At 41.7% G+C, this 16,927-nt stretch overlaps 1 protein-coding gene across 1 annotated transcript in view; it reads right to left on the bottom strand.

The window, feature by feature from the left end:
* The window catches only part of LOC126278587 (lipase 3-like), a 331,171-nt gene that overhangs the window by 61,282 nt on the left and 252,962 nt on the right, over positions 1–16,927 (bottom strand). The window contains exon 5 of the mRNA XM_049978799.1: positions 5,720–5,875. Within this exon, the coding sequence (XP_049834756.1) occupies positions 5,720–5,875 (156 nt within the window). The remainder of the gene's footprint in view (positions 1–5,719; positions 5,876–16,927) is intronic.

The following is a 16,927-nucleotide window of genomic DNA, read 5'->3' as shown; positions in this document are numbered from 1 at the left end:
CAACACGTTCCCACATACAAGTATGCACCACAAAATGTACTGGAGAAAGATGAATACATTATATTATTATACTGGAACAGAACCACTATAACAGATAAAACAACACCACATAACAAACCTGACATCATACTCACCAATAAAAAGAAGAAATTAAAAAAACTAATCGAAATATCCATACCCAATACAACAAATATCCAAAAGAAAACAGGAGAAAAAATTGAAAAGTACATCCAACTGGCTGAGGAAGTCAAGGATATGTGGCATCAGGATAAAGTTGACATTATACCAATTATACTATCAACTACACAATATCCACCAGTACTTCAATGCAATACAGCTACATTCAAACTTATATATATATATATATACAACTACAGAAATCCGTAATTATTGGTACATGTTCAATTACCCGAAAGTTCCTAAATGCAATATAACATATGCCGTACAGTTAAAAGAAAGTCACGCTTGATCAAGGTCCGCGTCACTTTCCACTTTGGACCAGACATAACGTCTGAGATAAGAAAGAAATAATAATAGTGACAATGTGTACAGCACGAGAGTAGCCCTTCTTTAGTTACTGCTGGGTGGTAGTGTCAATTAATTCATTTATCTATTACGAAGCAGTTTTTGGACTATGGCAGGTGCTACATATAACTTGGAGAAGACAATTTCATGATATATTTAGCGTTTGTAACATATATGTATTACTTTTATAATCAACAATGTACGGGAATAAGCACAAGATATGTGTGCAGTGGACTATGTGAGGAACCTGTAACCTCTATCGCATTAATGCTATTAATTGAGAAAAAAGTTACTATTGATAACTTATATAATCAGTTTTAGAATCTTACAAAACTGAGATTATAGTAACGATCTTTTGAAAATAATTCAGTTACATAACTTAAACAAAATCCAACTGTTTCGTTTTGGCCCCTCATAAAATTTAATTTTACACCCAACGACTGGCTTAGAACATGCGGTACTCGTACACCCGATTTTTGAACCTTCGCCGTTGCTTGCAAATGTCACACGGTGGTGAAATGAACACAGCTCATCGTATTTGCCAGTTCTCGAGTATACTAACGTGGATAATTTTGGTTTAATACGTTTAAAAAAATTTCATCAAATCCCGAAGGTCTTCCTGAAAGTGGAAAGTCATTAATTTGAAAAAGATCCTCCTTTAAATGAAACAACCGTTTTCCTGGCGTGCTCGGTCCAAAGGTATTATTTCCATACACGGTGTAAATGTTTCTGGTTGCCTCCGCTGCTGTTACCCCTATAGTAAACTCAAACAGCACAATATGTCGGAAATGTTGTGATGTCTCCATTTGGCTCTCCACTTCCTAGCGTCCAGAGCTTCACTTACTATCTTCAGATGACAAAATGTCAATACGTAAACTCAAACAGCAACAGTGAACTACAAATAAAAAATGGCAATCGATATATAAACCCAAATGCAAAACAAAAACTCTACGAACTTACGCACGAACCTAACAGAATCGTCAGATTTTGGCTCAGTTTACTGACCTTTATTTACAGCTTATCAGAAAAGGGAATCGCTAGGCAAAGGCCAAAAATATTGATGATTCTGTATGGAATTGCGACCAAGTTATTTAAATTCGCAGCAGCAGAAGATCCTGATTTTGATGTGTAACGTGGTCAGTCAATATCGTTTTACGAGTCAGTATGAGCTCAGTTTGCTTCATCAATGAAAGCGGGCAGTATGAACATTTTGGTCTAGGTTGATGGTTCTCAATTAAGGAAGCGATTTCTGGTACAGTCCGTGTTTACTGTCAAGTTGCGACAGAACTTGCCTCAAGTTCGAAAAAATGGTTCAAATGGCTCTGAGCAATATGGAACTTAACATCTATGGTCATCAGTCCCCTAGAACTTAGAACTACTTAAACCTAACTAACTTAAGGACAGCACACAACACCCAGTCATCACGAGGTAGAGAAAATCCCTGACCCCGCCGGAAATCGAACCCGGGAACCCGGGCGTGAGAAGCGAGAACGCTACCGCACACGGCACGACCACGAGCAGCGGACTTGCCTCAAGTCATGAGTAGCAAACATCTGTGACGCTCCCAGGGACAAGTCGGGTTGGTCGCCTTAGGTAATTCCCCGGTATACGTCATTGTTTGCAGCCGAAGGAACTCCCAAGCTCTGAAGTGCCCACCTCAGTTGTTGTAAGTATGTATTGCCATGCACGTTAGCAAGAACATCGCCTTTTCACTTCACTTCCAACTTGAGAAAATTTTACCGCCTCGAGCCTATCGCCCATCCTACTAGACTCTGTGTGTGATGTATACGACAATAAAAATGACTATTAGGCGCGGCACTAAACTGATAGTAATATTCACCCTCCAGGCTTGGCGAGAGCGCTGACGCGCTGCTTCCTGGACTCGGGTGCGGGCCGGCCCGGATCAAATCCGCTCGGCGGATTGACGACGAGAGCCGGTGTCACGGTCAGCCTGGATGTGATTTTTAGGCGGTTTTCCACATGCCGCTAGCTGAATAACGGGCTGATCCCCACGTTCCGCCTCAGTTACACAGCTCGCAGACATCTGAACACATTCCTATTATTTCATGGATTCCACTAGACAAAGACAGGTGGGGTACGGGGTGGCGGCAGGAAGGGCATCCGGCCACCCCTTCAACTTAACATGCCAAATGGAATTAACCATGGCCGACCCTATGTAGCTGTGGGACAAGGCGCAAGCGATAAATAGACTAAGCTGATAGTAATATTCGTACTTGTACAGAGTTTCAAGGAGAGCATAAGGGAACAATTGGCAGCAATGGGGGAAAGAAACACAGTTGAAGAAGAATGGGTAGCTCTGAGGGACGAAGTAGTGAAGGCAGCAAAAGATAAAGTAGGTAAAAAGACGAGGGTTGCTAGAAATCCTTGGGTAACAGAAGAAATATTGAATTTAATTGATGAAAGGAGAAAATATAAAAATGCAGTAAATGAAGCAGGCAAAAAGGAATACAAACATCTCAAAAATGAGATCGACAGGAAGTGCAAAATGGCTAAGCAGGGATGGCTAGAGGATAAATGTAAGGATGTAGAAGCTTATCTCACTAGGGGTAAGATAGATACTGCCTACAGGAAAATTAAAGAGACCTTTGGAGAGAAGAGAACCACGTGTATGAATATCAAGAGCTCAGATGGCAATCCAGTTCTAAGCAAACAAGGGAAGGCAGAATGGTGGAAGGAGTATGTAGAAGTTTTATACAAGGGCGATGTACTTGAGGACAATATTATGGAAATGGAAGAGGATGTAGTTGAAGACGAAATGGGAGGTAAGATACTGCGCGAAGAGTTTGACAGAGCACTGAAAGACCTGAGTCGAAACAAGGCCCCCGGAGTAGACAACATTCCATTAGAACTACTGACGGCCTTGGGAGAGCCAGTCATGACAAAACTCTACCAGGTGGTGAGCAAGATGTATGAGACAGGTGAAATACCCTCAGACTTCAAGAAGAATATAATAATTCCAATCCCAAAGAAAGCAGGTGTTGACAGATGTGAAAATTACCGAACTATCAGTTTAATAAGTCACAGCTGCAAAATACTAACGCGAATTCTTTACAGACGACTGGAAAAACTGGTAGATGCGGACCTCGGGGAGGATCAGTTTGGATTCCGTCGAAATGTTGGAACACGTGAGGCAATACTGACCTTACGACCTATCTTAGAAGAAAGATTAAGAAAAGGCAAACCTACGTTTCTTGCATTTGTAGACTTAGAGAAAGCTTTCGACAATGTTGACTGGAATACTCTCTTTCAAACTCTGAAGGTGGCAGGGGTAAAATACAGGGAGCGAAAGGCTATTTACAATTTGTACAGAAACCAGATGGCAGTCATAAGAGTCGAGGGGCATGAAAGGGAAGCAGTGGTTGGGAAAGGAGTGAGACAGGGTTGTAGCCTCTCCCCGATGTTATTCAATCTGTATATTGAGCAAGCAGTAAAGGAAACAAAAGAAAAATTTGGAGTAGGTATTAAAATTCATGGAGAAGAAATAAAAACTTTGAGGTTCACCGATTACATTGTAATTCTGTCAGAGACGCCAAAGGACTTGGAAGAGCAGTTGAACGGAATGGACAGGGTCTTGAAAGGAGGATATAAGATGAACATCAACAAAAGCAAAACGAGGGTAATGGAATGTAGTCAAATTAAATCGGGTGATGCTGAGGGAATTAGATTAGGAAATGAGACACTTAAAGTAGTAAAGGAGTTTTGCTATTTAGGAAGTAAAATAACTGATGATGGTCGAAGTAGAGAGGATATAAAATGTAGACTGGCAATGGCAAGGAAAGCGTTTCTGAAGAAGAGAAATTTGTTAACATCGAATATAGATTTATGTATCAGGAAGTCGTTTATGAAAGTATTTGTCTGGAGTGTAGCCATGTATGGAAGTGAAACATGGACGATAACTAGTTTGGACAAGAAGAGAATAGAAGCTTTCGAAATGTGGTGCTACAGAAGAATGCTGAAGATTAGATGGGTAGATCACGTAACTAATGAGGAGGTATTGAATAGGATTGGGGAGAAGAGAAGTTTGTGGCACAACTTGACTAGAAGAAGGGATCGGTTGGTAGGACATGTTTTGAGGCATCAAGGGATCACAAATTTAGCATTGGAGGGCAGCGTGGAGGGTAAAAATCGTAGAGGGAGATCAGGAGATGAATACACTAAGCAGATTCAGAAGGATGTAGGTTGCAGTAGGTACTGGGAGATGAAGCAGCTTACACAGGATAGAGTAGCATAGGAGAGCTGCATCAAACCAGTCTCAGGACTGAAGACAACAACAACACGCCATTCTAGCACCTTCCACTCTGTTTTTAGATTCAAAACACTTTCACGTATCCTGATATTGGCAACAAGCATGCTGTCGCCACTCTAAAAGAGTTTCTGACACGTGTTCAGCCTAGAAAGGTGTACATAGGAACCTTTTAACCATTTGCTTTCTGGCTTTCACCCTGTGCTCACCGTGCACTCTGAAGATGTAAGTGTCGGTTTCGCAGAGGTTTTTTTTATATGGCAGAACGCGTGTTCCGAGCATCCCAAATTTAATTTATTCGTTCGTGCCCCTAGAATGCTGAGTTTGTTGTATTATTTCTCTCTTTAATTTTGAAAAATGCGAGCTGGCCAGATGCGAAGCATTTATTTTTTTCATTTCTTACATTCTTCCTAATGACTTCAAAGTCTCATATTTAGCTTCAGTTTCTCATATTAGTTTTCTGTGTTTTTGTTTCTAGGAGTATCTTTCCAGTAAGATTTCATATTGGTTTCTAAAACTGAATGGAAGTTTGCTAATTGTGAAACAGATTTCCATTTGTGAAACCTATTTCCTACAACTTCTTCCATGGTTAGGTGACCCTTATTTAACAGATATAACCAGGTGTTGATGTTTTCGACGTGATAGTGCTCCCACGTGCATGGTGGCCAAACAAAGAGTGTATGAGTGTAATGATGCATAATAAACCAATGCGTTAAATCAAGTGACGACTGGCTAGCACTCGCACGTTTTGTAACGGAGTTATAAATCACTATCAAAAATTAGTTTCAGATGTCTGGAACAGCTGGAAGCCATTCGAGTCAGATTTCAGTGAGTAAGCTCACGAGGAGAGAGCAGTGGTAATGAGTGAGGAGAAAACGCGCAGCAGTAGGGGGAGGAGAGAGACGTATTGAGAAGGAGAGTGAGACAGACCATGTTGAGGTTGGCGGTGTATCCGGCGACGGTGTCGAGGAAGCGGGCGCACAGTGCTCGCCCCACGATCGGTGACCGGCACAGCGCAGACATCCGCGACCGAACCGCCCCCGCGTCCGGCGGGAACGCCCACACGCCGCCCATTCGTGACGCCGTCTGGAAAGTAAGCGGGCCGTCCGTCATTTCCGAAACACTCTGTCTACCCACAGAGCTCTGACAATATTAAACAATACCAATGCAGTTCGATAATGATTGAAGGTAAAGAAGTGAATTAAAATTTGTGCCACAGTCGGGACTTGAATCTAGGTCTCTTCCTTACTAGGCAGATGTGCTAAATATTACATCAATACAGCGTATGGCTACCACGCTGTACTGACTACCGTAATCCAATGGGCTGTGCTGAAGACGTGATTTGAGGTTTCTGTTAGGGAGGGCATTCGACTACGGTGGTCCATGCAGCTGTGTTAGTCACACACTGAGGTGGCGTAGTGGTTAGCACATCTACCTAGTAGGCATGAAACCCAGAGTCAAAGTCCCGTTGTGGCACAAATTTTAATTTCTTTCATCAGCTTCTTTCATTATTGAATATAAAGTTAAGATTCATATGTCTCAAGGAAAATATAACTCTATCAGATTAACAGATCACCTCTTCAGTTGTTAAGAACTCTTTTAATTTCCAATGTCGGTTACGTTCATTGAATATATTGAGGTCAAATGTATCTAAAATAATGCAGGAATTCTTTGGTATATATTGAAACGGATCTGATATTTTCCCCCCGTTTCATTAACTCCTCTTTCCGGGTGTTTATCAGTAGCAGGAATGAGCCGATATTCTTCGTCCATTCTATAAACGAGTATGGAAAACTGGGGAGTGTCGACAAGGCTGGTCGACATCTCTCTTCATTCCCTTGCAATATGAATGCTCAATCGTGGACTGCTCCAACTACCGAAATATTATTTTAGATACAGATTCCGCCTTTTATACAAAAGAATGTTTCTTCTTGTTACTCAGACATGTTTCGGCACCTCTGTACCACCATCAGTGGGTGCCGAGGCACGTTCGGGTAACAAGAAAAAACAGTGTTCTACATAAAAGGTGGGACGTTTATCCAAAAATTTTAACTGCAAACAAGGCAAAAGTACAATACCTCAAGCCCAAAAGATGAATATACCGAACTATCGCTAAAATATCCCTCGAGAACAAAATATTGTCTGCAGCGGTACATTCAGCCCCACAAACTCACAGAATGGATAGATTTTGCTGAAAGAAAGGAAAAGTCGTAAATAGCTAGTACGACAAATACTCGTAACTGAGGATTCGCTAGTGTTGCAAGTTCCCGCTTTCATCTGCTTCCTTGACTGCAGGAATGGGACAGGATTTGGTGAAAACTGACAGAGAGAGAAGGAAAATAAAATACTGCAAAAGCTAAAGACATCTGGGAACAATAATTAATCATTCCGTTACATCTTATAGAGATATTTGTTGAGCAGTAGCAATGGCGAACAGAGCCTCTAAAGCTTGGCGTGGTGTAATAATGAATAATGATAATCGGGAGGGCAGTAAGGAAAGAATATTTCACAGTCTGTTGGGCGACATAGTTCTGTATGCAGCTGTGATGTGGCCTCAGACAAGCAAATAGGGGAGAAAATTAGAACAGTGGAAATGGGCTATATGAGGAGATGTCTACTGTTAATGAGGCAAGATAGGAAACGAAATGAGGAGGTATGGAAGCCAATGCCGATAATGTGCCCCATAATAAAAAGTTTGGACAACAGGGTGCACATACGAGAATGCCTCACAATTGGTGTCCAATGAAAATTTTTAACTGGGATACGTCTCAGATGAAGGAGAGGAACCCCCGCCCTAAGATGGAAAAAATAGATACAGAAAGCAAAAAAGCAGATTAGCCTGGAGTTTAACAGTTTTAATTTTGCCACATCTCTTTCTTCGTACCGCAGCGCACCTTTTATTTTCAGGAAACATTTGTTTTTAGCCCAGTTAAGATAGGACACCGACGAAGGATCAAGTCATTGGCGACATTCAACACACAGATAATTTCCTGCCTTTGACGTCGCAGTCCGACGCTGCTGTCTCAAGTGAGCTTAGTCACAAAATCTTCATAATGACAGTCCGTTCAGATCGTTAACATGTCTACTGTACAGGTTTTCTCATATAAGAGAGGTCTATTCGACACACAGGTTTGGTGCTGCGCAAAAGTGAGTAAACCAGAACCATCTGCTCTAATGGCCGCTCAGGTTCATTCTAGTCCCTCGAGGCTGAGTTATAAAGCATATTCGTTGCTACGGAAGGGCATATTTTGTATGGTCCCGATGCTCTCAGTAATTGCTTCATGCTTAGTAGAATCAGTGTTCGCCGGCCGGTGTGTCCGAGCGGTTCTAGGCTCTTCAGTCTGGACAGAGTGACCGCTACGGTCGCAGGTTCGAATTGTGCAACGGGCATGGATGTGTGTGATGTCCATAGGTTAGTTAGCTTAAGTAGTTCTAAGTTCTAGGGGACTGGTGACCTCAAATGTTAAGTCCCATAGTACTCAGAGCCATTCGAGCCATTTTTGAACCAGTGTTAGTTCTAATGCGAGAGCAACTTGTAAGTAGGCTGTTTAGGTTTTTTTATTGGTAACGCCGCCGCCACGTAGCGCTCTGTATAAAAATCACTGGCTGTGCCGTGTGCAGTCTGTGGCTGGTTTGCATTGTTGTCTGCCATTGTAGTGTTGGGCAGCGGCAGCTGGATGCTAACAGAGCGTAGCGTTGTGCAGTTGGAGGTGAGCCGCCAGCGGTGGTGGACGTGGGGAGAGAGATGGCGGAGGTTTGAAATTTGTAAGAATTGGTCTCATGAACTGCTATATATATTATGACTAGTGAGGTAAATACATTGTTTGTTCTCTATTAAAATCTTTCATTTGCTAACTATGCCTATCAGTAGTTAGTGCCTTCAGTAGTTTGAATCTTTTATTTAGCTGGCAGTAGTGGCGCTCGCTGTATTGCAGTAGCTTGAGTAACGAAGATTTTTGTGAGGTAAGTGATTTGTGAAACGTATAGGTTAATGTCAGGGCCATTCTTTCGTAGGGATTTTTGGAAGTCAGATTGCGTTCCGCCAAAAATATTGTGTTTCAGTTTAAGCACAGTCTTGTATAATTTTTTCTAAGAGGACGTTTCAAACTCTTAACTTGTAGTTATCAGTTCACGTATGTGAGGCTATTAAATGACGTGTTTCGACAATGATTGACTTTGGGTTGCTAAGATAGTTACAGTCTTTGAATTGCAAGCCTTAATCTAATATGGCGATCAGTCAGGATCATTAAGAAAGGAACAATTTGAACAGGTTTTACGCCGAGCTGCATAATGGAATACTAACAAGTAGAAACGTCTCTAAAGCATAGTGGGGAACAGCCAAGACGAAGGGAGTTAACCGGCCGTGGTGGCCGAGTGGTTCTAGGCGCTACAGTCTGGAACCGAGTGACCGCTACGGTCGCACGTTCGAATCCTGCCTCGGGCATGGGTGTGTGTGATGTCCTTAGGTTAGTTAGTTTAAGTAGTTGTAAGTTCTAGGGGACTGACGACCTCAGAAGTTAAGTCCCATAGTGCTCAGAGCCATTTGAAGGCAGTTAGCTACACGTCGTGCCTGTGCACAGGCATGGAATAAGCAACGCTTCGTGCTCGCAGATGTATTATGCAGTTGGCTCAATTCGGTTTGGCACTTCATCATTGTGCTGCAGATGCTATTGTACTCTTTATTATTCTGTCATGGAGCTCGACCATAAAGAAACTGCTGTCATTTGTACCAAGGTTCTAGACGTCCGTCACCTGAAAATGATCAATGAACGCATCCAGTAGCAGAAATTAAAGCATTTCTCAGCAGCAGCTGAGGCGACGTTTTCTATGTACAGTAAGGTATTAACAGCGATGGAACGCAATGTGGAACATAAATAAAATTAGCTCTGAAATCTCTGGTAAATGCCAGACCGAAGTGAAATGGACGATAAAGATGATAAACAGAGCAAAACATAAGATTTACATTTCTCGTCATCGTCACTTACAACTAGATCCACACCCATTCACACACGAAATCGCTTAATACTATTTTATGGGCAGCGCAAAACCGAAAAAGAACTGAAGCATTTTCAGGTATGGTGTTACAAAGGACGTTGAAAATTAAATGAGCTAACAGAAAGTGCTTAAGTCCTTCAGAGAATCGGCAAGGAAGGGAGCATGTGGAAAACACCGACTAGAAGAAGGGAGATACATGTTAATACTACAAGGAATAAATCCTAGGGTACTAGAGGAAGACATTGAGATCAAAAACTATAGGGACGGACAGATATAATAATTGAGGAGGTACGGCGCGACTGCTACTACGGTATGAGATAAAGAGGTTGACACAGGAGGGGAAGTCACGTCTGTTGACAAAAAACCAGTCTTAAGATTAATGAAAAATATTTAACTACATAAATTGTTCAATCAGAAACTTTAATAATTTGTAATATATTTAGCCACTGAGCTACAAAAAAAAATTTTGTTGTTGAAATCTCACACAGTGTCAGCAATGTTTGGAACGAAATGTGTCTGCAGTGTCTCCCAATTCAGAGTCCGATATTTCTATGTCAACAAAGATCAAGTCGCTTGTGCAGCTATAAGTTTTAGTCAAATGGGAGGATATGAAAATAATGCCGAACCATGAGTGCATCAGTTTTGGTGAGGAAGCTGGTTCAAAATGGTTCAAATGGCTCTGAGCACTATGGGACTTAACATCTATGGTCATCAGTCGGCTAGAACTTAGAACTACTTATACCTAACTAACCCAAGGACATCACACAACACCCAGTCATCACGAGGCAGAGAAAGGAAGATGGTGGAGTGTTAGAGTTTTAATTGGTGCACAACAAGGAAAGGCCACAGTGGTTGTCAAAATGCTGATGATGCAGGCACTGGTGATAACAAGTGGAGGCGCGAGATAGGCCCCCGCCACAAGCGCAGGCGCAGACGTGGCGCAAAAGACAGACCGAAGAAAAAAAAATCAAAACAAAAATGGTGGTAGGGCATTACTGGCCGGGAGACCCCATCTGGGGTTGGTCGGCTGCTTGGTGCAAGTCCTATATGGCGCCATTTCAGCGATTTACTCTTCTTTATGATGAAAACGGCATGAAATAATGAGTACAGCACAGTTAAACAGTCCCCAAGCAAAGAAAATCTCCGACCTAGCCAGCAATCGAAACGGCACCCTTCGATATATAGGAAGCGTCTCTGAACACTAGAACACGGTTTAGGAATTAAACTAGAGTTCACGTGAATTTTCCTGCCCTTCCCTTACAGATCTTCCGGTAAGTGCATGCTGTTGTGGCAGTTTTATTTCTGCACTGGTATTTCGTCCCAGAATCACCACAGAGAAAAGACCGCTACCGGACAGAGGTCGCTTACTGACGTAGTTTACGTCGTAACAGTGCCTCACACAGCTGCCGCCTACACAGCTCGAACATATTCAACAGTGGAGACGTTGCTGCTACTTGGCCACTGTGTTGGAAAACCGCGAAGGTCGGCTAGCGTGTGCTAGGGCAAATGTTGTCAATTTCTGCCGAATGAGGACTGGAGCAAGACGCAGCGGTATAGGAAGCAAGCAAAGTAGGTGCATGGGATATGAAATTTACTTGTTTCTCCAGCCAGAACTGTTGCTGCTCCAACGTTTCTTCTGGTCGATATGCTGCATAAATAAAAAAGGAATTCTAAAATCAGCCTTCTGTGGCTGGATAAATAACATTATGGAAGTTGTTAGTCGTTGTACCTATAGACAGCTACATTCATACATTCAGTTCATCTAAGGAGAGTCTTCACGCGACTAACTTACGCTCTGCCATTCGTCATCGGTTGCAGTCGTAAGACCACTGAAAGAGTAGGTCTTTCTTATGTGTTTGGTATTTTTTTAAAAAGCGTTTGGGCCACCTCTGGAACACGGTGCTTTTAGTGATCTTGGTGAAGTTTGGTAGCGGTTCTCTTTTTAGTGCCCTGATGTTTTCTGTTTCCACAACATTACTTCATTTCCCGCTAAAATATATATGCTGTTCCTCATATCACTTCTGGCTCCGTTGTGCTCTTGAAAGGGATGGTACGAAAGGCCTGATTTCAGTAGCTGAATGGTAGTCAGCACTGTTAGTTATTAAATCTTACTTTACATGAAGTTCTACTAAGTCATTCTCTGTTTGCCTGATCGACAGGTACTCAGTGGCTTTACCCTTGTTGGCCACTGCCACTTTGATGATCTTAAAGGACAGCCTGTCCAGGTTCACGCGGTAGGTGGCCGTAGAAAGCTGTTATCTTTTGACGGCTAGGGAAGGTTTTCTTGGTGTGGGTAGAGTTAACGATTGGATTTGTTCCATCGCCTGCCATCTGGTAGGACCCTTGGTCCTACTGCCTTTTCACAAGAAATTCTTTTCTTGTAATTCGAAGGTTTTATTGAGTCTCCTTGTTTAGAGACATACACTTTGCTACCCACACAACTGATGGTCCGAGTGCTCCGATATAGTGTCATAGTTTGATAGCCACGATAGATGTTTCGAAGCGTTCACGTGTGGAAGGGTAGTATGCCACATCTAGTTTGTTTTCCATTCGTTTAGGTAGCTTACAGTTATTCTATAGAGAAAAATGCTGATACATATTAATAAATCGGAAGTCTTAAGTTACTTTCCTACAGTGCTAAGCGATAAACCCATCTAGTTCTTGAATCAGATTTCGCTGTGCAGTCGGTTACGCTGAGCATCGTTTTTATTAAAATTACTTACAAAATTATAATTTTGGTGAATCCGCGTAGAATAAATTACAGCAAATATTCAGAAAATATTGTTCTTGTGAAGCGAAACTAGTTCTTCACTCGTCAGACGAGACAATGAGTGTTATCGACAGGGGATCTCAAATTGATTCCACATTTTTAGATTACCAGGGGCTTTTGACCCCCATAAGTGGCTTCCGATTAAACAGCGTGCTCCTGGAGTATAGTCCCAGTTGTGGCGAGAGAGAAAGGTCACAGTTTGCAGTAAATCGCGAAGGGTATAACAAAAGTGGTATCTGACGTTCCCCAAGGAAATGTTGTTGGTGCTCAGCTGTCCCTAATCCACATAAACAATTCGGGAGGGAATCTGAATAGCCCTCTTGGACTGTTTGCAGACGATGTTCTCATTTACGTCTAGTAAAATCATAATAAAATAACAAATAATTTCTAAAAGATTTGGATAAGATACCTGTGTGGTATGAAAAGTGGCAGCTGACTCTAAATAAAGAAAAGTGTGAGGACATCGTTATCAGTCCTAGGTGGCGCTTTATTTGTAAAACACTGAGAAGATACAACAGATGTACTAAAGAGACTGCCTACATTGCGATTGTCCTTCAGAAGTATTGCTGCGCTGTATGGGATCCTTACCAGATAGGACTGACGGAGGACACAGAGAAAGTTCGAAGAAGGGCAGCTCGTTTTTAATTAGCGCGAAACAGGGGAGAGAGTGCCATGGACATGATACGCGAGATGGGCCACTTTTCGTTGCAGCGAGACATGTTCATGAAATTTCTATCACAATTTTTCGCTTCTGCAATCAAACATATTTTGTTGACGTCCAGCTACGTAGGGAGCAATTCTTTCTTTTTCCGTTTGGGTTAACTAAGCATCACAGGCTAATTTAAATGTTTCCTCCTTTGTTCTTCTTTCTTCTTGTTCCAGTACTCTTTCATCTTCTCTCTGGGTATCCTTTTTCTATCCTCAGACCATTTTGACTCTGTCTTCTTCTTCCTCCCTCCTTGGGATACTTCCGTTTTTAACACTTCCTTCCTAAAAATCTCTCTTTCTGTTGTATATTTATCATTTATGTTGTTTCTTCCCAAATCTCTCTTAACTTCTTGAATCCTGGCTATTGCTGTCTTATTGTCCTAAAGATGTTAAAAATCTGTCTGCTTAACCTGTTGCAGTTCATTCTGTATAAATGTCCAAAAAATACCAGTCGCAACTTCCGTAGCGTTTCAGCTGTGTTTTCTACGTCACGATATAGTTCTTCATTACTTCTCGGTTTCCAAACCTCTGTATTTCATAGCGGTCTGAGTATTTTTCGAATAATTCTTCTTTCTAGAACTTAAAGTTCGTGTAATTTGTAATTCAGTACGAGGCGTGGCGCCTTATATCGCTCTTGTCTAGAACCTATGTATCGGGAGATTGACTCTTGCGTGCACAATGACAGATGTTCAGTCTAATACGTAGCTCTAATTTTCATCCAGCAGAGAGCAGCAGCACACAGAGACATTCAAGAAACAGGTCAAGAGTTTGTTTTTGTAAATTATTCTGTTTTTTCTTGAACGCTTTTTTAAAATATTTGTACAGATTGAGATTCTCACTCTGGAGCGGAGTGTGCGCTGATATGAAACTTCCTGGCAGATTAAAACTGTGTGCCCTACCGAGACTCGAACTCGGGACCTTTGCCTTGCGGGGGCAGGTGCTCCACCATCTGAGCTACCGAAGCACGACTCACGGCCGGTCCTCACAGCTGTACTTCTGCCAGTATCTCGTCTCCAACCTTCCAAACTTCTACAGAAGCTCTCCTGCGAATCTTGCAGAACTAGCACTCGTGAAATAAAGGATATTGCGGAGACATGGCTTAGCCACAGCCTGGGGGATGTGTTTAGAATGAGATTTTCACTCTGCAACGGAGTGTGCGCTGATATGAAACTTCCTGGCAGATTAAAACTGTGTGCCCGACCGAGACTCGAACTCGGGACGTTTGTCTTTCGCGGGCAAGTGCTCTACAAAGTTTTAATGTGCCAAGACGTTTCATGTCAGCGCACACTCCGCTGCAGAGTGAAGATCTCATTCTGGAAACATCCCCCAGGCTGTGGCAATATCCTTTCTTTCAGAAGTGCTGGTTCTGCAAGGTTCGCAGAAGAGCTTTTGTAAGGTTTGGAAGGTAGGAGACGAGGTACTGGCAGAAGTAGAGCTGTGAGGACCGGCCGTCAGTCGTGCTTTGGTAGCTCGGTTGGTAGAGCACTTGCCCGCGAAAGGCAAAGGTCCCGAGTTCGAGTCTCGGTCGGGCACACAGTTTTAATCTGCCAGGAAGTTTCATGTTGGCACAGTTTTGTATATGCTTTTAATAGTGCGAATGATACGTGAATGTGGGCTAAAGTAAATACGTAGATCATTATTCTACATTCAAACGCTGTACGAACTAGCGTGAGAAATTTTTAAGACAGTGTGTTTGCAGACGACAGGGAATTTTGTATCGCAATATTTTAGCAAGTTTATGGTAAAAGGAAAGCTAATTCTAATGTAAATGAATATTGTTAATAATGTAAAGTATGAACAAAATATCAGAATGTTAAATATATGTTTTGGGAGAAAGTACACTTCGATCAGTTCGAAAGTGTGTTATTTATTGATTGGTTAGTCATGAAAAGCACTGACTAAGGTGGGAGAATAATGTTTTTTTATTGGTCTTAAAGAAAACTGACCAACCAGAACGGAGTATTCTTCGAACGTCTTTTCTCTTGGAGATATAGAATGCTGACAGCAGTCTAAGGTAGCTGGAGCGCAACCTTTGCAGTAGTGCGGTCGTGTGTAGTATGAGTTCAGAAGGAAGTTATTATTTGCCGGTTTCAGTTATGCTGTATGTTTTAAAATTATTTTAAAGTGCATGCATATTTATTCGGTTGTGTTTTTTAGAAAGTACGGATTTTTAAGGCATTTTATGTATGACAAAAGACAGTAAATTCACGTGGCATATTGAGCAGATTGGTGACTAAAAACATGAATGCATTAGACACCGATAAACTTAATAGTTTCGCGATGATTTTCATTTAAGAACAATGCGTACTTAGTAGCTGTTCAGATTTCGGGAAACACATTACCATAAACTTGCTAACGTGAATGGAAGGGTTTGTACTTACCTGTGTTAAGATTAAGATTAGCACGGGCTTGGCAGTGAACGTGTACAATATCAAGGTTCAGAATATACCAAAGTCTTGTCAGTATTTCCACCTTTCATTCAAAATTAAGAGCTTTCCCCGATTCTTGGAATAGTTACGTTGTATGCAGTCTGGAGCGACTTGCAGTACGGTAGGTTTCAGCTAGGCTTTCCTACCGGCGATCTGGTGCACAGATGAGTGCACGTAAGGGACGAAAGGGAACCGCGCTGAAGCAACTACTAAACGTATACTTGCATACAGACATTCTGGTTTTACTACTGTGTTGTAGTGCTATATTTTTAGTTTTTGTTGTTGTAAATTTTTCTGGTTATACCACACACTCTTTCGATTTTACGAACCCTTTCTTCTACAACGAGTTTCTTAAGCCATTTTCTTGAACATTTTCTCCCAAATTTTTTATTTTATTAGCCCTCTTTATCCGTCCAAAACCTGATATTAGGATTTATGGAGCGTTTTTTATGTCTCACGCAAGTTTTGTTTTTTTCTTCAGAAATTCCTAATCCAGATTTGTTGGCTGTTTGTATTTGTGCATTTGTTAGGGTTTCAGAAAGAATGACAAAATCGTCCGTAAATGCTACGCAGTGAATTTAAATATCTTTATTCTTAGTCCCTAGTCTTTTTGATGACAGCTTATATTCCTTTAGTTTTTGTTCCCATTCTCTTACTATTTTCTCCAGGACGGAGCTGAAGAGGAGTGGAGACGGCCCGTTACCTTGCCTTACACCTGTTTTTATTTTGAATGTCTTAGATATTTCACCCCGAAACGTAGTTTTGATTTGGTGTTAGTGAGAGTTTCAAGAATTAGGTTTACTAGTTTAAATTTACTGCTAAATTCTCGGATCACTCTGTCTATTTTTTACATATCAACCGAATAAATTGCCTTTTTAAAATCTATAAATTTTACAGCCATGACTTTGTAAGTCTGTGATGCAATATGGAGCAATTATCGCCGTAATAAAATAAGAGAAATCAGAGCTCGCACGGAAACATTTAAGTGCTCGCTTTTCCCAAGCTCATCTAGAGAGTGGAGCGTTAGAGAAATAGTCTGAATGTGGTTAATGAACCCTCTGCCAGACACTAAAGTATAAACTGCTTAGTAGTCATTTACACGCAGTTACGGCGGAAAATAGTGGTGGTGGTGGCGTGGCTTGCACGTTATGTAATACTTGGAAACTTGTGGCAAGTTTCTATGGGATCAAACTGCTGAGGTCATCGGTCTCAAGGCTTACACATTACATTATCTAC

Source organism: Schistocerca gregaria, chromosome 6 (genome assembly GCF_023897955.1).
Source record: "Schistocerca gregaria isolate iqSchGreg1 chromosome 6, iqSchGreg1.2, whole genome shotgun sequence".
NCBI classification, from domain to species: domain Eukaryota; kingdom Metazoa; phylum Arthropoda; class Insecta; order Orthoptera; family Acrididae; genus Schistocerca; species Schistocerca gregaria.
The sequence above is the reverse complement of the archived record's forward strand: the minus strand, read 5'-3'. Positions and strand labels throughout refer to the sequence as shown.